At 32.9% G+C, this 27,238-nt stretch overlaps 7 protein-coding genes across 10 annotated transcripts in view; 4 read left to right on the top strand and 3 right to left on the bottom strand.

Moving 5' to 3' along the window:
* The window catches only part of LOC129786110 (replication factor C subunit 4), a 635,780-nt gene that overhangs the window by 71,550 nt on the left and 536,992 nt on the right, over nucleotides 1–27,238 (bottom strand). The window lies entirely within an intron of this gene.
* Nucleotides 1–27,238, bottom strand: part of LOC129785980 (extended synaptotagmin-2) — a 633,447-nt gene that overhangs the window by 71,550 nt on the left and 534,659 nt on the right. The gene's annotated exons all lie outside the window — the stretch shown is intronic.
* The window catches only part of LOC129785995 (protein kinase C-like), a 501,513-nt gene that overhangs the window by 71,550 nt on the left and 402,725 nt on the right, over nucleotides 1–27,238 (bottom strand). The gene's annotated exons all lie outside the window — the stretch shown is intronic.
* Nucleotides 1,961–14,760, top strand: LOC129785989 (exostosin-1). The gene is made up of 8 exons (XM_055820731.1): nucleotides 1,961–3,442; nucleotides 11,138–11,290; nucleotides 12,096–12,417; nucleotides 12,501–12,755; nucleotides 12,818–13,105; nucleotides 13,179–13,423; nucleotides 13,993–14,064; nucleotides 14,160–14,760. The coding sequence occupies exons 1-8, from the start codon at nucleotides 2,619–2,621 to the stop codon at nucleotides 14,266–14,268; spliced, it is 2,268 nt and encodes a 755-aa protein (XP_055676706.1). The 5' UTR covers nucleotides 1,961–2,618; the 3' UTR covers nucleotides 14,269–14,760.
* Nucleotides 9,899–10,895, top strand: LOC129786156 (cuticle protein 8-like). Its single transcript, XM_055821004.1, has 2 exons — nucleotides 9,899–10,047; nucleotides 10,153–10,895. The coding sequence occupies exons 1-2, from the start codon at nucleotides 10,036–10,038 to the stop codon at nucleotides 10,783–10,785; spliced, it is 645 nt and encodes a 214-aa protein (XP_055676979.1). The 5' UTR covers nucleotides 9,899–10,035; the 3' UTR covers nucleotides 10,786–10,895.
* On the top strand, nucleotides 20,146–20,959 carry LOC129786165 (uncharacterized). Its single transcript, XM_055821014.1, has 2 exons — nucleotides 20,146–20,573; nucleotides 20,638–20,959. Exons 1-2 carry the CDS (start codon nucleotides 20,179–20,181, stop codon nucleotides 20,780–20,782), a joined length of 540 nt encoding a protein of 179 aa, XP_055676989.1. The 5' UTR covers nucleotides 20,146–20,178; the 3' UTR covers nucleotides 20,783–20,959.
* Nucleotides 24,884–26,853, top strand: LOC129786108 (outer dynein arm-docking complex subunit 4). 2 transcript variants are annotated; one of them, XM_055820927.1, is made up of 3 exons: nucleotides 24,884–25,250; nucleotides 25,335–25,605; nucleotides 25,819–26,853. In XM_055820927.1, the coding sequence occupies exons 1-3, from the start codon at nucleotides 25,078–25,080 to the stop codon at nucleotides 26,473–26,475; spliced, it is 1,101 nt and encodes a 366-aa protein (XP_055676902.1). In that variant the 5' UTR covers nucleotides 24,884–25,077; the 3' UTR covers nucleotides 26,476–26,853. The 2 variants fall into 2 exon arrangements, with proteins under 2 accessions (XP_055676902.1, XP_055676903.1); XM_055820928.1 differs by having other exon boundaries at nucleotides 25,338–25,605.

Here is a 27,238-nt window from a genome sequence, read left to right on the forward strand (position 1 = left end):
CACATTTACCTCACATGGAAAAGGGTGTTGAATTTTGAGTAAGCAATTTATTTTGAAGACCTCATTAAAATTCTCTAATTTCTATTCAACTGATAAATTAAATTATAAATATTATTCACAGAGGAACTTCTTATCAATTTCTTTGTGAGTTCACAGTAATTTAAGAAAAAAAATTAAATAAAAATTTTGTGATCAATTCAAGCAATTTTCTATCTTCCAAATAATGATGATTTAAGTGATTCAATTGTCTTGAGTTTGGCTTCTGAATGAAAAATTATTAAACTGGGTGGGGTATGATATACAACATAATACAAACATAATTAATTAACTTATGTATTTCTTTATTTAATGCAGATTTAATGTCTTGAAAAATCATTAAAGTTCAACGGGGTTCTTGAAGGTTTTTTGCGTTTTATAATTTTTTTTAATTTCAGATTCGTAAATTAAAGGAAGAGCTGTGCATTAACACATTAAATATTATTATTATATTATTTATTCCATAGATACTTAAGCACACGTTAAATATTAAAAACGTGAAAAACGCAGGAAAATTTTGAAGAAAAGCATTCCAAAAAAAATAACGGAAATTTAAAATTTAAATTTTTAATCTTGTTTTCAGTTTTCTTAGAAGAACTCAAAATTTTCCGACTCTTAAGCTCATTTTCTCGCTTTTCCGGTTTATCTCCGCATATCCGGTACTTTTTTTTAGGTTTTTCGGGCAGAAAATGCGATTTTTTTTAGATTTTTCTGCAGCCGCCAAATTATTTCGGCGCTGTGTGCTGATGATCTTTGTGGCGGAAAAATCTTAAAAGTCTTGTTTTATTTGCGGAAAACCTCAAGCCCTACGAAACACACGTTCCTCAACCTCATAAATTTTCGACAGGAAAAGCTGGATAATTGCACCATGAGTTGAAAAATTAATTTTTCCGTAGCCGCCAAATGATTTGGTACAGTACTCCTGAATTCGCGATGGGGACAAAAAATGCATTTCAAAATTTCATTTTTTCGCTGTCAATTGATGCGGCGGCGCCTCCTGAGTCCTGAACCAGGAAAATTTAACCTGCTGGCCGCCAAGACCCTGGAGCTTCCTTAGAGCGCCAAGGTGGGGTCGTTGAACGACCCCAAAAAGGAAGTCGATTTTCTCATAAACTATAAAACCGGGAACTGTCGGGTCACTACCTTTAGACTCCTTATATAGTCCTCTTGCCCCTTGCATCACAAATTCGCCACCCGGAAACACGCAGAAGAAAATATTAGGGAAAAACATTTTTCACTCATTTTTCACACTTTCTTCGTGAGAAATTTGCCACGAAGTTGACCGCAACTGCTATTTTTTTTCACTACTTCCCCACATTCCCCTCACTTCCCGCACCGTGATAAATGGCAATATTTCTCGAATATTCTTTATTGTTTTGCACATTTATATGCTTCTAATTATGTTTTATGTTGTTTATGTTACTTATTCGCGATAATTCTGACACTGAGATGGTAAAGTGAGAAAGTAAACACAACCCTTCAACCCCCTTCAACCATATGATTTATGATGTGACTAACTTCATTCTAAGAAATTTTCCGCAGCATGGCCGTTACACCAATTTTTGAATTCCCTTCTTCTACATTTTCCTTAATAACTTTTCTTGTGGTGGACGGATTGAGCTGAAATTTTTACACAACCTCCTCAGAAAACCAAGGAACTTATTTCCAAAAGATGGGAACGCTAACTTTTATATTTATTAAGTTATAGCACGAAATATAGGGCTGGGGTCGTTCAACGACCCCGCTTGGCGGCCTAGAGGTTAAATTTCCCTCAAAATCCACCGGAAAATGCGAGAACATTTGAAAAACTAAAAGTGCAAGCGAGACAGTCATATTTCACATGTGCATCCTGCTTTAAATACATGTTTCATCAATGAACATGAAACATGCATCACACGCACGCAGCAAACATAAAACATTTAGTGAAATGCGGGGAAAACATTCGCCGCGAGAAATCGAAGTTTCAGCACTTTTTTTGAGGGCGATGTTTTTTGCAAATAAAATTAAAAATTAGTAAATTGATAATATTGATTGTATCGCAAATGCTAATTAGTTTTGTAACAAAGTGTAGTGTTTTAGAGAATGTTTAGTGTAATGTGAGTTCGATTGGAACCGTGGTGGAAAAGATGATTTTTGCTTGAGAAGTTTTTGACATTTCTTCCATGAAAACATTTTCCTTTTTTCCTCTGGCTTCCCTTTCTTATTTGCAATTGGGGCTCCCCGAAGAAGTCCCGCTGTGCTTAAGACAGACAGAAAACAACGCCAGGAGGAAGTAAATGTAGTTAAAAGATGGATCCCTGAGGTGGGAATTACGGGAGAAATTAGTGAGAATATGCAGATTGTGTGCTTCCGCCGTAGACTAGAGGAATCTCCCGGAAATGCTTGAAGGTTGTGTTGTTGATTGCCGGAATGACACGACCCGAATGGATGGTGGAGTGGATTTTTGCGAATGCCAGCTCTCCTCAAGTGACCATGTAATCTGCTGCATGCAGAAAGTGGGGGAAGAACTCCAAACCTGACTGATAACCCGTGTGTAGTGCATGTATAGCGAAAGGTGAAAAGTGAGTGTAAAAGAGTGAGAGATGCAGGCGAAGAAACGGTATATCCTCGTGTTCGTGTCATGTGCTTTCCTGGCCTATTGCTACTTTGGTGGGTATCGCCTTAAAGCTCCACGCGGTGCCACGGAGCCTAGCAGCTTGCCCTCCTTCACGCATCTGGTGGCATTTCACGAGGGTATCAGTGGTGACCTGGATGATTTGGCCAATGCACCAGCTGCCCCGTTCATTGGGACATGGAGTGCAGATTCCCACACAGCAACATTCGCACCACACTCCGATCCGGGCACAAGGGGAGACGACAGGAAGAAGGCCTGCCGTATGGAAACATGCTTTGACTTCTCACGCTGCTATAGCGACTTTCTCGTTTATGTCTATCCTCCGGAACCCCTAAACTCATTAGGTGCCGCTCCACCAATTAGTCCCAATTACCAAAAAATCATCTCAGCCATCACAGAGAGCAGGTACTACACAACGGATCCGGATAAAGCGTGTCTCTTTGTTCTTGGCATCGACACCTTAGATCGTGACTCTCTCAGTGAGGATTACGTTAGAAATGTGCCGTCACGTCTCCAGCGATTGCCACATTGGAATAATGGGCGGAATCACATTATATTCAATCTATACTCTGGCACGTGGCCAGATTACGCCGAGTACAGTCTGGGATTTGATCCAGGCGAAGCAATTCTCGCCAAGGCTAGCATGAGCATACAGCAGATGCGCCCAGACTTTGATATCAGTATACCTCTCTTCCACAAACAATTTCCCCTCCGTGCTGGCAACTCTGGATTTGTGGTCAGCAACAATTTTCCGGCCAACAAAAAGTACTTGCTCGCCTTCAAGGGTAAAAGGTGCGTATTTGTGACTTATTCTTATGCAAATCACTCGCCGAAATGTAATAAATCATTATACCATTTAATTGTTAAAGAGGAGTTTCCTTTAGAATTTTTTTTATTAAATTACAAAGTATTTAACGACATTGCATACAATAAATATAGGTACAGAAAAAAGGTCTCTTTAAATGTAGAAAGATGAAGCCCATAAATGTAGGGATACGGAAAAATGCGAATGTTTTCCTTTTTAGGGCAACTGGAGATGGTTAAGGGTGATGGATGGGGTTGTCCTCTCCCTTCTTACACAAATTTATTACCACTCGAAAGAATCTTTGTTGTTATCTTCGACGTAACTCTCTATTTGTTAACCCTTTGGCGTCAATATGGGTTAAAACAGACTAATAGAATGCAAAGATTAGAAATTCTATTTTATTGCAAAAAATTACCTCGATACAGTCCCACCTGAAAGAACTTTTAATCATTCGCAATTTTTCTAAAAGATTTTGTGAAAACTTCGTGGTAACAACAGGGTTAAATTCTACTTTTACAAGTTATAAATGTATGTATGTATGTTTATTAGATGGAGAGAGGGTGAAATTGATACAGAAATTCAATTAAAAAATTACATCCTCAACCCTCAACTGTCTGTGATATTTTCTTTTAGTAGCGAAAATGTAATTTATCTTCCTCAAGGAAAGGACAGAAGGGAAAATGTCGTGTGCAATGGACAAGCAATGAAGGAAAATTTAGAAGGAAAAGATAAAGAAGTGGAACAAAATACTGTCAGAAAAATATTTTATTTTAAAATGGTCTTGGAGGAAATCTTTGTATTTTTTTTTCTTCATATTGTACTTGTTACTTAACATTATTTGATGCATGGTGATAAGTCTACTTGTGAATGAAAGTGGATTGTCTGGTTCATTCAAAAAAATGTGGATGATGACATTGGCCATCACATGTGATCTTCTTTAAAGAAGAAGTGGTAAAGGTGAATGAATACCTACTCATAACCTTTCGGAAATAATATAAATTGAAGGGAAATTTTTGAAATAAATCATTTCAATTTTTTTTTAATAATTTGTTTAAGCAAAAGATACAATTTAAATAAAGCAACATGAATTGGAATGCAAATATACGCACACAGCTGTAACGAAATTATGTAATTTATATCAGTTTTATCGACCTACATGTAATTTTAGCTGTGATTCTTTCTTCAAAGAAGCACAGCTTCTGTGTACACTCCAAAATGCAAAGTCGTCAGATCGGGCTCAAACTTGGGATGAGCACGAATTAGGGTCCCCACATTCCAAAAAACGTATGCGCCAAAAATTGGTCCGGCCGGCCGTCCGTCCGTCCGGCCGGCCGGAACCTTTTGCTAAATTACAAGAGAACGGTAATAGATAGAGACTTGCGGTCAACGGCAAAGTTCATATATCGGGTGGAAGACATCCGATTATGACGTAAGATCCGACCCCCCACCCCTCCGTCCGCCATTTTGAATAACCTCAAAATTTTGTTTTGCCTATATCTCAGCCCCTGTAATAGCTAAAAATCTGAAATTTTTATATGTTGTAGGGGCCATCAAGACCTTTCCAACGATACCTCATTTTTGAAAATCGGCCAAGCCGTTTAGCCAATATGGCCGCCACAATTTTTAATCGAAAATCGGCCATAACTTGAGAACGGCTTGACCGATTTTGATCAACCCGGGGTCAAATGAAAGATATTAATGAGCCCTACAACTGCTCGGAACATTGCAAGTTCAAAAAATGACCGCAAGTGGCGCTAAAATCGAAAACAAAATTTTCGATGAGTTTTCGATTAATATCTCGAGCACCGCTTTATAGAATTGCTTCATATTTTGATATGTTATAGTTGGCTATAATATCTACCACCATGCCAAAAATGAAGAAAATCTATGTAGCCGTTCCGGAGATATCGCGTTTTAAAGTTAACATGTCATATCTTGAGTTGCATGACTAACGCCCCGCGAAGCGGGGCGTTTTATATATACACATATAAAAGTAAAGTGAAATATATATATAAATGTATAGATATATACATTATATATACATATAAAAATGCAAAGATAAATATATATAAACTGCAAAGATAAAAATTAAATATAGCATGGATGGAACAGTATAAAGCGAAAGAACGGTAAGTAAAACTTACGGGCTGTGATTCTTTCTTTGTCAGTGAAATGTGAAGATGGCTGAAAATTGGGGATGGGCAAATTTTGAGGAAGGCTTTCTCGCGTACCGAATCACAGCCAACGCCCACGATTAAGGCATTTCACAAAATATCTGCGCGTTGGCTGTGATTCGGTGCGCGAGAAAGCCTTCCTCAAAATTTGCCCATCCCCAATTTTCAGCCATCTTCACATTTCACTGACAAAGAAAGAATCACAGCCCGTAAGTTTTACTTACCGTTCTTTCGCTTTATACTGTTCCATCCATGCTATATTTAATTTTTATCTTTGCAGTTTATATATATTTATCTTTGCATTTTTATATGTATATATAATGTATATATCTATACATTTATATATATATTTCACTTTACTTTTATATGTGTATATATATTTTAATAGAGTTTTTATATTTCATTATTTTCTTTTTTTTTATAAAAGTTATACTTGACGTTCAAAATTTAAGCATATGTGGACTTGCCCTAATTTATATAAATATTTTTTTGTTGTATTGACTGTGTAATGTGAAAGTAAGTAGGTTTATTATTGCCGTATGTATTAACCGTCGTCGTGAAACTGTCGCTCAACTCTTTTCGGTATTGATGGAGTGATTCAGATATAATTTTTTTGTTTTTATCTTGTTCAATGGAATTTCAAAAAAAAATTCGAATTTACATGGTTATTATTTGATTTATACAAATTATGTAAAGTATTAGAAAAAATAAATATGTTTGGTATCACAATAAGCCTTTTAATATTTTCTGACAATTTTTTTAAGGATTTAAGAAGGATATTTTATTAAATATTTTTGCCTTTCTCTTTCGGGAGTGGCAACCCCCCTCACAGTTGCAAGCTGAAACGCATAAAAACTCCATTCTCAGAAATAATTGTCAAGCAATGGACAAGTGAAAACAGATCGTTGAAAGCTTTTCGCTATATCTTTTTTTGAGCAGTTTTGCAGATCCCCAATATGTAATAACACTAGTTTACTCAAACCCCCGGGCAAATGTTAGCAAATTTCATTGATAAATTTTGCTAAAAAATTGAATAAATTTTTTTTAAAAAGACGAGTAGACTTCTTTTTTTATAATTAGCTAATTATATGTAACTGTTATGTAGGTACTTTATCCATTAGTACATTAGAGTCTACTTTCTATTTGTTTTGGATTTATTAAGAAATGCGACTTATGTATAAATTCGTTCAATGAAATCCATTCAGAAGAACTTGATTCGTCACACACAGCAATTTTAGATTTCTGATTTTAAAGAAAAATCAAATTTCAAATGTACGGGTAAGCTGACCAAGCTTACGAGAGCTGTGTTTCTTTCAGTGTACCAATTTTGTGAGAGCAAACTAGAACGCGAATTTGTTTAAATACATGCAAAATTGGGAAAAGTTGAAAAGTCATCCCCCAAGAAATCTTTAAAACGCCATATCTCGGGAACGGCTCCATAGATTTTCGAGTTTGAGCTATAGTTGGAAAGGTCTTAACCTCAACTATAATATATTAAAATATGAAGTAAATCGATAATGGCATTTTCGAAATATACGAGTTCGAAATTTTCGAAAATTTAGATTTTGACTTTAGCGCCTCTCGCGGTCATTTCTCGAAGTTGCAATGTTCTAGACATTTGTAGGTCTTCACGAAACCTTTCATTTGCACTTGAGTTGATCAAAATCGGACTTGTAGAACCCGAGATATGACATGCCAACTTTGGAAGGCTATATCTCGAGAACGGAGACATAGATTTTCTTCATTTTTGGCATGGAGCTAGATAATATAGTCAGATATAACATATCAAAAAATGAAGCAAATCGATAATGGCGTTTTCGAGATATTCATCGAAAACTCATCGAAAATTTTGTTTTTGATTTTTGGCCCCCTAGCGGTCACTTTTGAAACTTCGGATGTTCTAGAGAGTTGTAGCGCTTGTTGAGAGCTTTCATTTGAGCTTGGGTTGATCGAAATCGGTCAAGCCGTTTTCGAGTTATGATCGATTTTCGATAAAAAATTGTGGCGGCCATATTGACTAAACGGCTTGACCGATTTTCGAAAATGAGATATCGTTGGAAAGGTATTGATGGCCCCTACAACATATCAAAATTTCAGCCCTCTAGCTATAATAGGGGCTGAGATATAGGCAAAACAAAATTTTGAGGTTATTCAAAATGGCGGACGGGGGGGTGGGGGGTAAAATTTGACATCATAATCGGATGTCTTCCAGTCGATATTTAAACTTTGCCGTTTACCGCAAGTCTCTATCTATCACCGTTCTCTCGCAATTTAGCGTTGTACTCCGGCCGGACGGCCGGACGGCCGGACGGCCAGACGGCCGGACGGACGGCCGGAAAAAAAATTTTTTGGCGCATACGTTTTTTGGAATGTGGGGACCCTAATTCGTGCTCATCCCAAGTTTGAGCCCGATCTGACGACTTTCGATTTTGCTCGGTACACAAAAGCTGTGTCTGAAAGAAACACAGCTAAAACACACACTTGTAATTTTGCAAAATTTTTCCTTTTTTATAAAAAAGTACGTTGCAAAATAGAAAATGCAAAATTACTTGGTGTGCGTATGACGATTAGTCCATCTATAATATAAGTAATCTACATACTAATATCTACCTATATATATCAAATATTTATATTTATCCCCAGGCTCAATTCCTTCAGTTATGTTATGCATAATACTTATACTTTTCTTTTTGTACACACCTTGCACAGTTATTTGGTCCATAGAAAAGAAATTTGATTCAAGGGAAAATAAATAATTCACCTATGCTCGCTGATGGAGTGACATGAATGAGTTTTATTCGCTACAAAATATTTTTTGGAATAGTTGTGGCAGTTACAAAAAAACTCTATTGACTAAATAGTGACTGCCCAGCAATGACCTGAATTTTGTGAAAAAATTTTTTGATTGTTTATCAATCACCAAATCATATTTTTCATGCATAATTGACGTTTTGTTGTGATTTAGTGTATACCTGGATTAAATAGGTGGGAAATATATACAAACTAATATTTCATTCGCGAAGCCAATCAAGGCTATTTTCAAGGGGTTTTCTTGTAGATCTAATTATGTATAATAAATTTATTGATAATTAAAACTTTGAATGGCTTTCCAATAGATTTCTGTGAAGAGTTATTCTACTTCAAGTTCATTTTGTTTGGAAAAGAAAAAAAATTGCTTTTCAAGTGCCCGCCCTTCCATGGCGCGCACCCATTGTGATCAATTTGGCTGCAGTGTTAGCACGTGCAAAATTTGGAAGAATAAGAAACCACATATTGGTCTCCTCTCAGCATATGTATGTAAAAAAATTTATGGAGGTAATTTTATGTAAATAAAAAAATATTTCACGATAATGTAATTTGATTATTTAACCAGTCGACTCCTATAAAACATAAATGTACATATATGTACGTATATACAAAACAGTGTGAGATGTAAAAGAATTTCACTATCACTTTGCATGCTGCGGCCGCGGGTGTGAGTATAATTCTGGTTTACTTTTTAAATGAAAAGACTCGAGCAGCAATTATTAAGTATTTCACTTTTCCTTCTCGCACTCTTTTACTCACCTTACTATCGACACCTCTCCTCAGCATGCGTATACCGCCGACTTTCCTTCCATGTGTAAAAGATAATCACTATTATGTATATTACGTGAGTGGTTTCTATGAGATTACTTCAACTGACCTTGTTATGAGTTTCTGCAAATGTTTTTCAGTATAGCATATTATTAATATTAATATTCGAGAGAAACACAAAACATAATTCTATACAGTTTAAGAACCACAATGAAAGTACATAGAGAAAATAATTTTGGTTTTATGTTTTCATTCCTGTTGCTCCACTCACTATCATATCCCATTGTTTTGAGATTCTCTAAACAAATATTTTACAAATTTGTATTTATTTTTCATAATATATTTTCATACAGGAATTTGTGTAGTGAAAGTGAGAAAAACTACATTTAAATGAGCCTAGGGGAGATTTTTTGCGCCCCACATGATTCCTTTGAAAGAAGTGTATGGTCAATGCGAAACTGGAATATATGATTGAAGAAAAATAATATTTTTATTAAAAAAGAATTACGTTATGAAAAGGGGGCAATATGAAATTGCATATATGTTTATGTGTGACAGGTGAAAATTTATATTATTCCATATGTGTGGGTTGGAGGAAAATTTCTCATACTCTCAGGAGTTGAGAGTGCAAAAGAGAAGGGGTAACTAAGTGTAGTGGAGTAGTTGCCAAAAATAGTGGTTAACTTAATGGATGGAGATCCAATTTCGCTTGGTATAAAAGAGCCAGAGGAATCAAGCAGAGAGCATAGTCAAGCATCAGCTTCCCAAGAAAGCTTTACAACAAGTTAATCTCTGAGCTTACACAGTTCTCTCTATACGCAAATACAACAATGGCATTCAAAGTAAGGATTCCAAAGGATTTATATTATTTAATGTCCCTTTATACTAAAAAGGATACAAAGTGTGAGTAATGTGAGAAATTTCTAAAACATTTATCTTTACTCCAGTTCATCGTTGCTCTTGCCTTTGTGGCCGTCGTCAGTGCTGTCGAATACCATCATGGTGATTACCATCATCATCAGCCCGCCGTGTACCATCATCAGCCAGCCTTGGTGAAGCACCTCCAACCTGCTCTCGTTAAGCATGTGGAATACGAAGCTCCTGCCAAGTATGACTTCTCATACTCTGTGCACGATGAGCACACCGGTGACATCAAGCAGCAACACGAATCCCGTGACGGTGATGTTGTGCACGGTTCCTACAGCCTTTTGGATGCTGATGGCCACCACCGCGTTGTTGAGTACTCTGCTGACCACCACAATGGCTTCAACGCCGTCGTTCGTCGTGAACCAACTGGACACCACCACGCCCAGCCTGTGCACAAGGTCCTTGCTGCTCCAGTCCACAAAGTCCTTGCTGCTCCAGTGACGCATCACTACCAGCACGCCGCCCCAGTTGTTCACCATCACCAGCAGCACTATGCCGCTCCCGTCCACCACCACCACGCCGTCCCAGTAGCCAAATTCGTGGCTCCAGTTCACCACGCCCCAGTCCACCATGTCCCCACATACCACCACGAGCCCCATCATTACGACAGCCACGTGAGCGTTCACGCTGCTGGTGTTCACTACCATCACTAAATTGATATCCTGTGTCATCAACCACTCTGCCATGTTGTACATATAGAGAAAATGCGCTCTTGTAAATAGAACATTGTCATTATATAAAATATATAAAACATTTAAGTAAATATTTCCTCTTTTACTTTTCATTGCTGATGAAGTTGATAAAATGTGGATGATATTGAGTAAAAATTTAAAGAACTAACTAAATTAAAAGTGAATGAATAAAGAAGCTTTTAATAATATTTTTCTGCACTTAGAATGTCTTGCTATGAAATTGTTAACCAACAATAAAAAAAAACTCTTGTTCTATAAATGAATGGAAATAAGGAAGATATTAATTAAAAATGCAATTTCCTTTTTTTTCCAGATACGTCCATGGGATTGGTTCTGAAACGAGGAATTCACTATTTCACTTGCACAATGCTAGAGATTTGGTGTTAGTTACAACATGCCGTCATGGCAAAAGTTGGCGAGAATTGCAAGATGCTCGATGTGATGAGGACAATCGAGAGTATGACAGGTAAATTAAAAAAAAAATAACAATAATGTATATCATTTTTATGCCCACCATTGTGTACATTAGTTGATTCACCATAGCTGGAGCTTCTTGTTCACACTGAAGTGGGGAATTGGATTTTAAAATTTAATAAAGTGTAAAGCCCCAAAAATTTCTTGCTCCTTATCAAAAAATTAAGATTTCTGGAAGTGTTAGAAAAATGTGGGAATGGAGTTTCAAAGTTTCCATAAGGGAATACTGGAAAGAAAATTGCATGATTAACTTTTCAACGGATTACCTTCAATTTTAAGATTTCGAAAATGTTAATTCAAAATTCTACGCGGGTAGAATTCTTCAAATCCCATTTTTAGTCATGTTTTTTCGGGCTATAAAGCAAAGTTTTTCTTTATTATAAAAGTATGACTATGTGTGGGTGCACTTACTTGGAATATACAAAGAGTAAGAGAAGGTTTTGTACAATTTAAAAGATGCGAGTAGGATAAGTAAAGTTTACATCACAAGGTAAAGTAGGATCTGGATCCATATTAACCCAATTTGCAAAGTTTGAATGGGATTTTCGCGGAAGTTTTGCACATCTGCATGTAGTTTTCTTATATGCATACCAAGTACCAAGTGTATTGTAACGGCTGTAATATACATCCTTATGTTTGTCTACAGCACCTTACAGAGAGATTATAAGTTTTATTTATTCTCATATTGTTTGAAAATAATATCAAATAGTCCTTACAAATTAAATATGTACCTTCACAGTACATATTAGGTGAATAGTGCAGTGTAAGCCGAAATGCATTTCATTCTTTCGTTTCAGATATGATTACGAAACATTGTTGCAAAATTCAACATTCTGTCTAGTTCCACGAGGGCGTAGATTAGGATCTTTCCGCTTCCTTGAAGCTCTGCAAGCAGGATGTATACCTGTTCTTTTATCAAATTCATGGATGCTACCATTTCAATCTAAAATCGATTGGACACAAGCAGCTATATGGGCAGACGAGCGTCTCCTTCTTCAAGTGCCCGATGTGATTAGATCGATTTCAGCTAGTCGTATTTTAGCACTTCGCCAACAAACCCAAGTGCTTTGGGATAAATATTTTAGTTCCATAGAAAAGATTGTTTTTACAACGTTTGAAGTAAGATTTATTTAAATTTTTTTCCAAAACATAATGTTTTGTTTTCTTAAGCTGTGATGATGAATTTATTAAAATAATTCCAGATTATACGTGAGCGTATACCGGATTATCCCCAACGCAATGGACTTGCTTGGAATTCTGCACCGGGTGCTCTGCTTACATTGCCAACATATTCAGACAGCCTGAGGCATATGCCATTTCACATGGATATTGATGATTATCAACCAGGACATAATTACACTGCAATTATATTTGTACAAATAGGAACATCTTTGACACCAAATACAGCATTATATCGACTAGTCAAAAGTATAACACGAAGTCTATTTGTGGATAGGGTAAGGGATATTTATAAATTTTGTAATATTTAGTATGAAAATGCCCTTTGATACATTTTTAGATTTTAATACTCTGGGCATCTGATCGACCTATTCCACCGCGCAAAAGGTGGCCAGCAATGGGCCATATATCCTTCAATATTATACAAAGCAATACAAATGAAGAGCGCACGAGCATATCCCAAAGATTTTATCCTCATCATTTAATTAAAACTGATGCAATTCTATCTCTCGATGAAGATGCTATTCTCAATACAGAAGAATTAGATTTTGCATATCGTGTCTGGAGGGATTTTCCAGATCGTATTGTTGGTTACCCAGCACGAGCTCATTATTGGGACGATGGAAAGGTATAGTCTCAAGAACATTCATCCCTTAATGTCCATTTCCTTATTATTCATTTTATTGCAAAATTCTCTGTAGAATGCATGGGGCTATACATCTAAATGGACCAACTATTATTCCATTGTCCTGACTGGTGCTGCGTTTTATCACAGATACTACAATTATCTGTATACCAATTGGCTATCATTATTACTACTGAAAACTGTACAACAATCGTCCAATTGTGAAGATATTCTGATGAATTTCCTTATATCGCATGTAACAAGGAAACCACCAATTAAAGTTACACAGAGAAAGGGTTATAAAGATAGAGAAAGTGGAAGGTGAGTAAATTTTATGTTGTGATAAATATTTTTGATTTTTTTTAAAAGAGTAATTTGAATTTAGTTTGAATAAAATTCATGTGAATACAAAATCAATCAATTTTTGCTACCAATAAGTTTTATATTTGAAACAGTAAATTTGTTACTTTAACTGCAAAAAGGAACAAATTAATGATTCATATAAACTGTTATATTTATATGTCTACATTTACTACATATTTGTTATGTCATGTATTTAATATTTTATTCAATATTCATGACATTTTGCCGGGCTCTCGCGAACAAAAAACCCCGGACAGTCAAAGCGTTAAATAATATAAAACTTATAATGTCCAGCAATTTGAAAATAAATTTGGGAGAATTGCGATATAATCAGATTTTAATTGCTTTCAGTAAATTCATTTTATTTATTATTCACATTTAATGGGGATTTCAGTTTGAAAATTTTAATTTATTGAATTATTTGGTGAATTATAAATTTTTCGCTTGAATGACAATACTAATTTTATAAAGGAATTTTACAAATGTTTTTAGCTGTGATTCTTTTTTTCTGTTTTTCAATGTTTAAGGTCGCCATGGAATGATCCAGATCATTTTATTCAAAGACAAAGTTGTTTAAATACATTTGCTGCAGTTTTCGGGTAAGTCAATTTAAACTTTCATAAAATCAATTCTTAATTAAATAAATAAAAGAAGCACGGAGAAGCATGAGAATACTGAATGAATATTTTTTCAGATATATGCCACTTTTACGATCCAATTTACGACTGGATCCTGTATTGTATCGTGACCCTGTATCAAATTTAAGAAAAAAGTATCATCAAATAGAATTAGTAGGTAGCTAGCGATTTATTTACAATTTTAAAAAGTGAAAATAAAACCTAAACATGACGCTAATGAACTGTTAAATTGAGACATGCTTGTGAAACTTAGAGAAAAAAAATTACGAAGCGAATTGATAAATTCAAAATTGTGAATATAAATGTATAATGTAAACATTTTTCGTGTAAGACTAAGCAAAGAGTTCTGACTTGTATTGTAAGCTACCAAATTCAAAATGTTAAATGCGTATAAAGTAGTTGAAAAAAAAGCCCATAGTTGAGATGTTTTATCTTTTTGTTCATGTCTGGAAACGTGTATTACGTATTTTATACGCACATAGTGTATATACAACATAAACCTACATAATATACATAAAATAGGGATGATGATATGATAAAGAGAAGAAGCAAGTTCGCAGAAAAATCATTAAAGAGATTCCAAAATAATACAATATATATTAACATAAATCTCTACAACATTTCGATGAGCTTTTAATAAAGAACTTTTCATTTGAATTTTTTATTTTTATATTGAAGTAAATTCTATTTTTCATCTTTGCATACAACAATGTCTACCAGAATCTATCGAAACTTATGACACATACATATTTTATATATGGAATGACTATTCTGAATAGAAAAAAAAAAACAAAAATTTGACGTAAAAATGTACAGCTCTAAAAGATAAGTAGATAGAAGGGAACTGAAACAAATATATTTACAGGAAAAATTCAAAATACATTCAATTTAAAATAAAAACATTTTTACACAAAATTTACACGAATATCATTACAACACGTTACACTGAGCCCACACATAAAAAAAAGAAATGTGTAAGATTAAGTGGCAACACATTGCGCAAAAAACGTTTCTTTTCATTACTTCTTTTCTTTTCTTTTAGATTAAGATTTTTTGTTTTATTTTTCGTAAATTAGTAAAGTCATGGACTTTGAATTGAAAATTAAATTAAATCTCGAAGATATTTGACCCCTTCTTCAGGTTTGCTAAAAGTTTGAGAAACACCTGATTTAGAAACATTCCTCTTACGACACGAAGCATTTAAGTGATCTTGATAACTAAAACACATCATTAGATGGCAAACCTTTTTTCTTTATTTGCTGTGTCAAAAAAATATTCCTTAAAATTACATAAAAAATGTTTTCTCGGTTCCTGGTGATTTTATTTAAATTACAATTTTTGCGTAAAATAAAAAAAAAATCCTTGCTTTACGTTAGGTCTATATCATCTTCCTCGTCAAGCAAGATAATACTGAAAAATGTAGGTTGTCAATACACAGACATTTTTTGTGTAAATTTTTTTTTTTGTAAAAGAGATTTAAAAAAATGCAAAAATAGGATGGTTCACCTACATTGAAGTCGCGTATTTAAATGCGTACAAATTTTGTTATGCTAATAGCACTCAGCCAAAGAACTAAGTTCTGTCTTCATTAGCCTTTCAAGTTTTTAAAACAAAAGAATAATCTTAAAAAAAAAAAAACTAAATATACATTTTGAAAAAAGAAAGATCAATCTGTAAACACCAAAACAATAATAAACCAGTCAATTTTTTTGGAAATATAAAGAAAACACTATGTATAATGTAAAAATTAATAAACTTTTTCAATTTTTTGATTTTCTTTTTATGAATATTATAAAAGGAAAAGATGAAATTATTAACATTTCGTAAAATATTAATATATGTATATAGGTATATTTCGAATGAAAACAACCAATTTTGTATTCATGTATTTTTCAGCAAAAAAAAGAAGTTTTTTAAATGAATAGAAATTGTGTGGTGAATTTTTATTGAAGTTTGTATCGAAATGGAAATTCAAGCTAAAAAAAAAAAGTGGAAAGATTAAAAAAAAACAGAAACATTGAAATTAATAAAATATATTTTTTATTTCGTAGAACATAATCATTTTTATGCGAAAGAAGGGACAGAAGACTATACATTTTGAATGATTAATTAATTAATGTAAACAAAAGAAAATAATCTGTGAATGTGAAATAATGAAATTAATATGAAATTTAAAAAAAAATCTATAAAATTTGTAGTTGTATCGTATGGCTAATGAGATTTATTTTTCTTTTAAATTTCTTTGATTATTTTTTTCAATTTACTAAAGCCCTATACAAAAAAAAGATGGACTATCAACACATTAAAAGAGCAATATAATAAAGAAAAGAAAAATGAAAACTAAATCAAATTCCAGTAAAACACATTAACCCGTATAATAAAATATAAAATAATAATAGTAAATTCTGCATATTGTATTGCTATAAAAAAATCAATAAAGGGATACTTTATGTGTTTCATGTGAAAAAATGGACAGATTTTGAAGTATTTCATTGTGTGTAATTCTAAACTCAATATAAAAAGAAAAACAAAAATATATTAAACTAATGATATTATTGAAGCGATACATCACACAGCAAAAAAAGTTTAAAAAAAAACAACTATCAAAGAAAGGAAACTGATAGAGAATTTATCACAATTGAAACATGAAAGCAAATTAATGAAAATTGATCAACATATCACTAAACTAAACTTTTCGAGCTAGCGCAATGAGATGACTCGAGAAAAAAATAGTTCTACCATCATAAGCAGAACATTAGAAATCTTTCAATTAAGTGGCTAACAGCGAAATGAATAAAAAATAAATTAAATGGTTTAACCACGCACTGTGTGGTGATTAAAAAAAAATGGCAAAGAATATTGTATATGCGATGACTAAACATAAAACATATTTTATAGGATTAAAATGAATGAGGCCCGGTGCAGATAAAAAAATGAAAGAAATATAAATAATTTAAAACACACAATCCTTAATGTGATTTCAGCGTCAAGTTTATAAGAAAAAAAAATTTTCCTATTTTTTTTAAATTAATTTTCTTTAACCTAAAGCAAGTAAATGTGTTTATCTCAGTTGTAAAAGTTATAACAATTCCAGTTATAGCATTTCCAATGCCCAAAGAATGTAATTTTAAGCAAAAAAAATGTATGCATAACAGAATAATAGTGCTGGTGAGTTTAGTAGAATTTACTCAAGTCATGAAAGAAATTGAACATGAAAGACTATAAGAATTAGTAAAAGCTAGAATATATGATTTTCTCGAGTGTGTAAATATCTCGGTATAAATGTAATAATTTCAATTTTTTTCTTACATAAATATTGTAGATTTATTTTGGGTATATAGATTTAAATAAATAGACATTTATGTAATTACTCATTTGTTTCGACATATTAACATTTATTTGTTGCAACGACAATTTGGCCAAAAATTATTTTTAATTAACACATGTATAATATTTTTTTACAATATAAAATTGTTAAAATGAACATAATTGGATTTTTTTCATCATTTAATTTAACTGCACTTGTTGTTTCGGTGTCCATTTTAGGGGAGACTAGGATAAAGTGAGTCATAAGAAAAGCTCTGAAAATCCCATTTCTGAGCAATATATTTTCTATTCTTTTTAATTAAATGTGATCAAAATTCAATTTTTACTTTCCTACAAAATCATTTAAAGATTCGGTTAGATGTCTAGGAAAATTCTGAGTGAAACAATAGAAGCAGATAAGACGAACTTTACAAATAACCCAAAAAGTTACCACATGTTTTGATGTTATTGTGAAATGAAATGGAAAATCAAGTAAATACTTTATACCCAAAATGTTTGGCAATGTGTGAATATCGGGTGAGAAAGTGATGATTTTGCATTTCACATTTCACCCGTTTCACAATAATCCCTTCATTGCCATCCCTCACCTTGTCCCATGTTCGCAAATCGAATATTCTTCTCCCACTTTGCATTTTACCTTATTTTCTCCCATATAAAGGCAAAGAAGGTGTTGAGGACGTTCAAGTGGTGAAAAAATATTTGAAAAGAAAATTTTGCATAAATATATTTAAATTTTCAAAGAAAGTGCAGTACAGAGTTTGAAATAAAGAAACAAATAAGATGAGGTGGTCGTGGGAAAAAATGCACATTTTCTGCTTGTTTATAATTTTATTTCTTCATATAAATCGTGGATTTGGGCAAACAGTACAAAAGAATCAGCAGGTGAGTAATAAGCACCGTAAAATTGAAATTTATTTGCATTTTTTCGTACACATTGTACATTTATTTGATCGCTGTATAAAAAGGGGATTTTTTGGGGTGAGGTTTGCAAAAAGTACAAAGAATACAAAATAGATGTTCCGCGGATTTAACCTCGAACACATTTCTGGCGCTTTGAAGATTTATCAAAGTCACACTTTTCACCGGCATTACATTTAGTGTTGCCACAGTAAGTTCCCGTAGCTCCGCTGCTTGATCCCTTGTACCCAGTATTGGAGGAGCTATGAGCAGCTGCTGATCCTGGTAGAACGCATGATTTTGTATTACAAAGATTAGGGCAACATTTACCACCCAATGAAGAACATTCCGTGTCATCCTTGCATTTTGGGCTGCAACTAGACATTTTTGAAGACAGTGGACATTGACTGCTCACAGCTGCGAAGAAAATTGAGAGCAAACAAAAATTAGGGATGTGGAAAGGAAAAAAGAAAGGGGTAGCTAATTAAAATTTACGTCAGTATTTTTGTTAGAGAAAATTCCTAATTAAAATACAACTCTTACCCGCATTGCCCTCAGACACCATCATTAAAAGAACAACCGCCAGACACAGCCAAATTAATTTAAGTTTCATTTCTGTAAAAGATACAAAATCACACACTCTGCAAATAAAACCACAATTTTCATTCCACCTCCCCTATTCCCTCACACTTTATGCCATCTTTGCCATATCTGCATTATAGCATGTAAAACTGTTAACCCAGTTAAGCAATGAACTTACTTAAATTCACTCTAAGCACGTTCTTTTCTCAAATTACGATCTCTTTCCACGTCGTATTTTTTAGTTTATAAAATCGGCTTTATAATTATTTTTTAAATTTCTTGTGATCCACTAAAGACTTCCTTATGAAGCGAGATCTCGACTTTAACTGACGAGAGTTTTGAAGTCCACTGAACGTGTATTGCTGAGCGAGGTAAAGAAGAAAAAGCTCAACAAATGATGTTGTATGTATATCTTTGAAGTCACATATTGATGGTGTCGTAGACGTGCTTGTGATGAAGAGAGAAACCTCACTTGTGAAATAATCATTCAAACGAGTTTTTTTATTTATTAAACTTTAAGTGTATCGCTAAATACTCACAGAATTTGCATAATGAGTCACTGCTGTCTTAATGACTTTATTGACTTTTTTTGTACCATTCAGAGAGACTATCACATGCATAATTTCACACCTTTTTGCCCCAAATTTATAAGATGGTGAGAGATACATTTCAGAGGAACGGAAAAAAACACATATAAAGTGATACAAAAGTTGAGGGAAGTTAATTGCACGAGACCCCCATAAAACTGTTAAAACGAGGTGAGCTTGCACATTTCTTCCCTTCGCTTTGCCATTTTGAAGCTTTTTGTAACTTTCTTGACAAAAGTATTACTCTTATTCTAAAAGTTTTAGCACGACCGCATGTGTAAGATATAGAATGCTAATCTTATAAGGGAAGAGTTCCCTAACAATGGTTAAATATATCTCTCTGAATGTTAGGTATCTAAATGACCTAAATAGCAATTTACTTCACGATGATTATGCGATAAAATCGAAAGCTTCAACTTATATATTGTATTCTACACAATATAGTAAAGGTTGAACACAATTTTTTAGGTCATACAATTTAATTTCGTTTAATGAGATTATTCATTTTGTCCTGGGATGCAATGCATTAAAATAGGTCATGCGCATTTTTTTAAATTAAAAAAAATATATAAAAATTATATACCTATAGCCATTTAGATTGAGAAAATTCCGAAAAAAGCTTTTTATACTGTTGAGGTAGTCTTTTGAAATATAGTTATATTTAGGTCATGTAATATAATGAATGCGTTTACTACAGGAAGAATTGGAGGAAGCTTTCTTATTGCGTGATTTGCAAGAAAGTGAACTTCTTGAAGACGAAGAAAGGTACCAAGAATTTCTATCATCACGACAACAATCAGGGTTTATTCCCATTCCCACCACATTGGCTGTGGTGGAGGGAGGTGAACCAATTTACACTGAATTGGATGAATTGGATGAGGATAAAAGGTTGAAAGAAGCGAAAAGAGCTCACTATTCCTTTAGTGAATCTGTCCAAGATACCATAAATGACCATGCAATTGAGCGAACTGAGGAACGAGATGGATTGAAACTCAAAGGACTCTACTCCTACAGTGATGGCTTCTTCAAAAGGACAGTACACTATGAGGCTGATGAAAATGGATATCGTGTTATTAAGTAAAAGTTTCTTTTCTTCTTTTCCTTGATGAAAAAAAAAGTTAATTTCATGTCTTTCCATTAGTGAGGAAATTGAACCGATTGGTGATGGGCCACAGTACAATCCCAAAGGAAAGGCCACAGTGGAGACATCATTGACCGGACGGTACACCATCACTCAAGATGATAATCCACGAAGACAGAAGACTTTTGCATCAGAAAAACTGTAGTGCCACTCTCTCTCCACCCACTCGTATTTGCTATTTGTTATTCGCAATTACCATGACATTGCTTCGACACGGCATTTCATTGATAAATAAATTGTAATCATACTTGGAATAAATTATTATATGAGAATGTTGGTGTATGTTTTTATTTTTTTTTTTTGCTAAATTGTTAAATGACTGCGGGGCTTTTCCTTCATAATCAACAGTGTAAACTTATTCTCAATTAGTTTTGCGTCGTATTTAAATTGATCTATGAGAATTTGCATAAAGTAAAGTCTATTAAAATTGACCTTTGCAATATCTTCATGTTTATGAATGTAAAAAAGTATATTAGAACATTTCCATGTTTGAAGTGATCTTGTTCTTATGGGAAAGTTTATATTAAAATCGGTAAAAAGATACAAATCTTATTTATTGATTTCAAAATAATTGAAAATCTCTAAATTCTTTGAGAAATTCGCAATATAAGTAGTTCATATTAACACCGGAATTCTCCATGAGCTTTCGTACCATTCATCTTTTTCTTAATTTCAACAAACAGCTTGAAAGGCAATATGTATACGAAATGCTTTCAATCTTGTGATAAATAGCAAACATTCATCTGTCTAACTATATACAAATACACCATTCAAACTAACCTTGTGTGGCGAAAAAAAAATACATAAATTGTTGCAACATTTTTGCGCAAAATGCAGCATCAAAATTTATATTTTATTGATTTAATTAAATTTCCCCCTCAGGCAAAATAAAAATGACAAAACCATCAAAAATGTATATTTAATCAACATACAAAATGAGCAATTTGGCTTAATTCTTATTATGAAGTTGATGAAGAATACTATGCGGTAACTTTTATGTTTTCGCGCACGCTACCTCCATACTTTTTCTTTGGTAACTTTCTTCAACCCAACAGCCCCCCATCCTTCCCGTTGGAATTCCAACCCCCATGTTAGGATGTCTTTTAGCAAATAACCCATCCCCACAGTGAATTTTGTACCACATTAAAATATATTTACCAAACAACAAAAGCTCCTAAAACCATAATTTTGTTTGAAATGGAAGGACACGAAAGATTGACATAGAACATACATATTTCTAAATAAATATTTAAAATTGCATGACATGGTATTATTCATGAGGAGAAGATACAGACAATAAACCGGCGGTTGAGTCTAGTTTAGTGGTTGAAACTAATGTACATATGCAAAACAGGGGACTGGGGCTAATTTTATCAATTGAAAAAAAAAACTTTAATAGCAGAAAAATCTCTTTTATCAAAATCAAATCTTGGGGGGAAATGTTGCAAGACTTTTTATGTTCTAAAGTTCACATCTTCTCGTATCAAAAAAGGTATTAACTAAAATTAAATAACATGAGATAATTGAGATAGTACCAACATATTACATAAATATGTAGTGATGTAACAGGAAAAATTAACGGAAGCTCGTTTACATACGCCGTTTATGGTTTGCCTCTTTCATCCACTAAAGTATTACGTTGCTTCCACACTGGTATTTCCTTCTAAAGAATAGACGTTTTCGTGCTTCTCCTAACTCAGCACAATGCATCATTGGGGTTTAGGAATAATGTATAATAAATTTTATGGTGGTGTATTCTTTTGGAACAAAAAGCACCAAAGTCATGTCACATTGTTAACTTGTATTATACTCTCTATAGGGGTGAATTAATATGGAAAATGTCATGATCCCATCCCACAGATTTGTTTTCCACCAACCCTCACAACTACAACATGAATCCATATTGCCTCGTCTTGTAATTGTATGTATACCTAATGTTGTTGGTATTTTATGCTTTGGGACAAAATTAATTCATTTACTTCTGTAGATAAGAGAGCTTTTTGAATTCTATATAGCAAGTTGAAAGTTTACTGAATTTCAATCTCAGCAAATTAGAATTATGTGGAAAAGGGAAGAATATTTTACTTTAAAAAATTTAACATTAAATTCAGACTTTTTTGTAAATCATATTGTAATAAAAGTACAATGAGTTGTTAATAATGAGGATGTTTATCATAATATACCCTCGTGCGCTAGAATGAGCTTTTACACCTTATCGCACATTGTACTTTAAAAAAAAACATGTAACATAATACATTATTTACATACAATACATAAGTATCATTAAAAAATAATCTACATCATCTCTATAATTTTCTTCTTCTTCGGCGTTGTCTGTGTATGAATTCCTATTTATAACTTTAATTTTACTTATGTTGCACGATTTAAGGAAGTTTCGCGTAAGAATTCTTGGGGAAAGAGCACCCACAAATACCACCCAATGACCCCACAAACCAAGCCCAGCGCACGAGCTTCTTCTGCCTGTTGTGTAGTCAGTTCTTGCTTCCTTTCCTTCAGTCCAATTTCAACTCTTGTGGTGAGAAAATTAAATTTGTACCTGGATTGCAAAGTTTAAAAAAATTCCTTTAATTGAATTATTTTCTACTCTTGTATCACTTGCATATTTTACTTTTACTAAAAAGTTTGAATTAATATTTAGTTACCTCCATCGTATTGATAAAATTACATTGAGAATAATGATTAAAAAAAAAGAACTTGGGACAAGATTAAGTTAAAAAATCTTTAAATAATTCGTAAAAAATTCTGTGGAATGAAACTCTTTTTTGTTTTTGAATTAGAAGCTTTTAAATACTTTTTAAAGATGTTCACAATATTTTCAACAAAATTTATGTTTTCAATCCTGAGGTAACATGCAGAAAAGATTTTTCCTTTTTTATCGATTTATCGAATGGGAAAAAAAAAACTTTTTAAGAATTCAGTGTCCTTAATATGAAAAGTTAAACTAATTATTGAAATATTAAAAAAAAATGTCTCGGAAAAAATCAAAGAAACAACCCCGTGATGAAGCGGATAATACGGGAAAATTATTAAAAGCAGAAGCATGCAACCATTTAAAGGTATGTAAACAACATGTAGGTATATTATGTACAAAAATCTGGTGTTTTTTGTTAAAATTTTAAAAACTAAAACTGATTAAAAACTTCTTTTTCGAGTTATTCATATAAAAATAATTACAACTATGATAGTAATGGTCATTTTAAAGTTTTTTGCTATCTTTAACTAAAAAAAATATAATTTATAGTTTCAGTTCAATTCGGAAAGTATCATAATTATTTATTTAATTTTTTTTCATATTGCAAGAGGCTGCTTCTAAAAACTTTTAACAATTGTTTTAGTTTTACTTTTTTTCTAATAAAAATTATTTAAAAGTCTATAAATCATATTGTAATCGGTATAAATTAATTTTCTATATTCCGGGAAATTTTATTGTGTTTTTAAAGGAAAGTTTTAAGAACATTTCTGATAGAGCTTTTTGTATATAAAAATTTCATGTAATCAAGGTTACATATTGTACAAAATCGTACATAGTTAAATGTTGAAAGACTTGTGCTAAGTCAGTGTTAAGTCTCGATACGTTTTTAATTTATAATTTAATTGTAAAATCTGATTCTTCTTTTTTTTTTTAACAAATCGTAACATATTCTTTATTTTCTTTCATTTTAGTCAAATAACTACAGCAAAGCATTAAACTCGTATACGCAGGTAAGTTTAAACTTTTAAAATTTTATTATGATATAAACCTAATTAACCTAATTAGGAAACAGTCAGAAAATGAACCTAGTTTTAAAAAAAATGCACATTATGTATGTAATATGGTTAAAATGTAGTAAGTGTTACCGGTGTTGAGGAGAGCACGCAATAATTTCTTTTTAAATTTAAATATACCCATCATTATAAAAAGTTTTTTTTTGTATTTCACGTTTTTTTATTTTTACATTTTTTTAAATTTCAAATAAATGATAAAAGAATGAAATGAGAAAATAATGATGATCTGACCAGCATGCTTACATATTGGAAAATGAACCATATGTTCATTGATTCTCGAAGTAATGTGTTGTCATGGATGTTTACCATGAAAAGATTTTTTACCCGACTATCAAAACTAACGGTAACGTACTAAGGAACAAATCTAATATTTATTATTTTTTTATAATTTGATAAATCAAAAGTTAAAGGAAATTAATTCGAAAATCAAGGCACATGATCCTTAAATTTATCATTCTGAAGGTCTTAAAAATTTTTCCATGTATCTAACTTATTAGTTTTTAGACAAGTTCTAATTATTATTTATTCAATTTCTTGTTTGTTTCATTTTTGTAGTCGGGTTTTTATCAGTGAATTGGTTTTTCATTGACCCTTTAATACGTTTTGTGTAGTGTTCCAATTTATTGTAATTTGAGCATTAAATAGAGTGCAAAAATGCCTAACAAAGCAGCAAAGGATATTCTGGAAACAGATAAGGAAACGGAGTATATGCAAAGTTTTGTCCGTGGAGGTGGGTCAGATGATGAAAGAGAACCCATTTCGCACCATAAGGCCGACTTGGCCAAACAACTATCTGATTCGAGCGATAAATCCCCGAGAAAGGCCAAGTAAAATCAGTTTAAATCTCTCATCATTGTTAGCACTTTGAATATCTCTCCATTATAATGATTAAAATAAAATAATTTTCAAAGCAGAGGAGCGACTGCAAAGGAACCACCAAAATCCAAGAAACGCAACAAACAACGAGAGTATTATGAGGAAGTTTATTGCGATAAAGATAGGGCGGCGGCTGTTAGCATTGGGAGCTTTGATATTAAGCAGAGTCTCAATCAGAAGGCTCGTCAGGAGAGGAATCTCAATTTATCACTTCCAGAGGAAGCAGAACCCGGAGCTCTTCTTGCTTTGGGCATGAGGGAGGCTAAGAATGGAAATACAGACAATGCTGTTCAATTTATTACCAAGGCACATTGATCACAAATTAGATTCAATTTAGAGATTTTCAAGACAATCTTATTAAAAATAATACTTAATGGGCCTAATTCAGCAACCAAGAAACCAATAAAATATTTGAATTTTGAACTGAAATTTTAAGATTTCAAGCGAATTTCAAGGGTTTCTTGGTCGCTGAATAAGGCCCAATATTTACTATTTTGCATATTTTTCTATTTATTTCAGGCTCTAGAATTGAATCCACAGGATCAAAATGCTTTGGTTGCAAGAAGTAAGTGCTATTTGCTTCTGGGCGAACCAGATAAGGCTCTGCAGGATTCTGAAACAGCCCTCATTGCGGACAAAAATAACATTCGTGCTATCTACCAAAAGGCGGAATCTCTCTACTATTTGGGCCAATTTGAGCACAGTCTCATGTTTTTCCATCGTGGACTACGCCTCCGTCCGGAGCTGAATACCTTCCGTTTGGGTGTGCAAAAAACGCAAGAAGCCATTGAAAATACAATTGGAGCTGCTCAGAAAATTGATCCAAAGATGGAGAAATGCAGTGGGAAGAATACAGCATCCACAACCACCAGAAGCACAACGTCAAAGAAGCCTCGTGCATCAAAAGCCACTAAAGCTGATCTCGAACGAAGGGCATCACGACGTCTATTGGGTGAATTGTGTGTGGACAAGGAGTACTTGGAAAATCTCCTCAAACATCCCAATTTGAAACTTCTCAGCTCGGACGTTGATACTGAGCCTATATCGGGATTAGCCAAAGATGCGGTTACTTTTCTGAACACGCGTCAGGAATTTTGGCGTCAGCAAAGACCATGCACGGCACTGTCCAATAAAAAGATTATGGAAGATACAAGTACTATACCCAAATGGTTCTAAAAGAAATTACTTAATCGTATTAAATTCATCGTGAAATCTCTCTTGGAACATTTGAGCACTGCACTAAAAATATTTTACAACTTGTAGCGGATGTAGTCTCAAGAATATGAAAGTAGGTTCAATTTAAATCACAAAGGAATGTAGAAGGATAAAATTAATTTAAACTCTTTTAAGAAATACATACCATAAAAATATATATTAATTATTTTATCACCAATTTTTAAAAACAGAATTATTCACTAAAATAACGATAAACCATTATAACATATCAAAATACAACTTAAAAAAATTAAGGATATCATAAAGAGCATAGAATTACGTAATATTTTATGCACAATATTAATAAATGATTAAAATTATAGAAAATATTATTGTATTTAATTTGTGTTTATAAAGTTAATTAAATTTCTCTATAAAATCCTTCTTCAATGATCTTATCATGCTGTATTGGGGTCGATATGACAAGGTATGATAGGATCAAAAGGTCAGTAAGTATTCTCTAGTACCTGTTCTAATTTAAAAAATAAATTATAAGTTATTATTGCTTCATTTAGTCGCAGAGCATTTTAAAATGAGCTTTAAAAACATTTTTACTTACTACAATAAATAAAATACTATTTTTTAAAAGAATAAATTCCAACATTTTTTAAAAAAAAAATCTACGATGAGAAAAACAATTATTATTCAAAATTTTACTATTATGAAAAAAAAGTTTTTTTTATAAAAAAAAATTGTCCAAAATTTCATCGTTAAAGTTTAAAAA

Source organism: Lutzomyia longipalpis, chromosome 1, assembly GCF_024334085.1.
Source record: "Lutzomyia longipalpis isolate SR_M1_2022 chromosome 1, ASM2433408v1".
In the NCBI taxonomy this organism is placed as follows: Eukaryota; Metazoa; Arthropoda; class Insecta; order Diptera; family Psychodidae; genus Lutzomyia; species Lutzomyia longipalpis.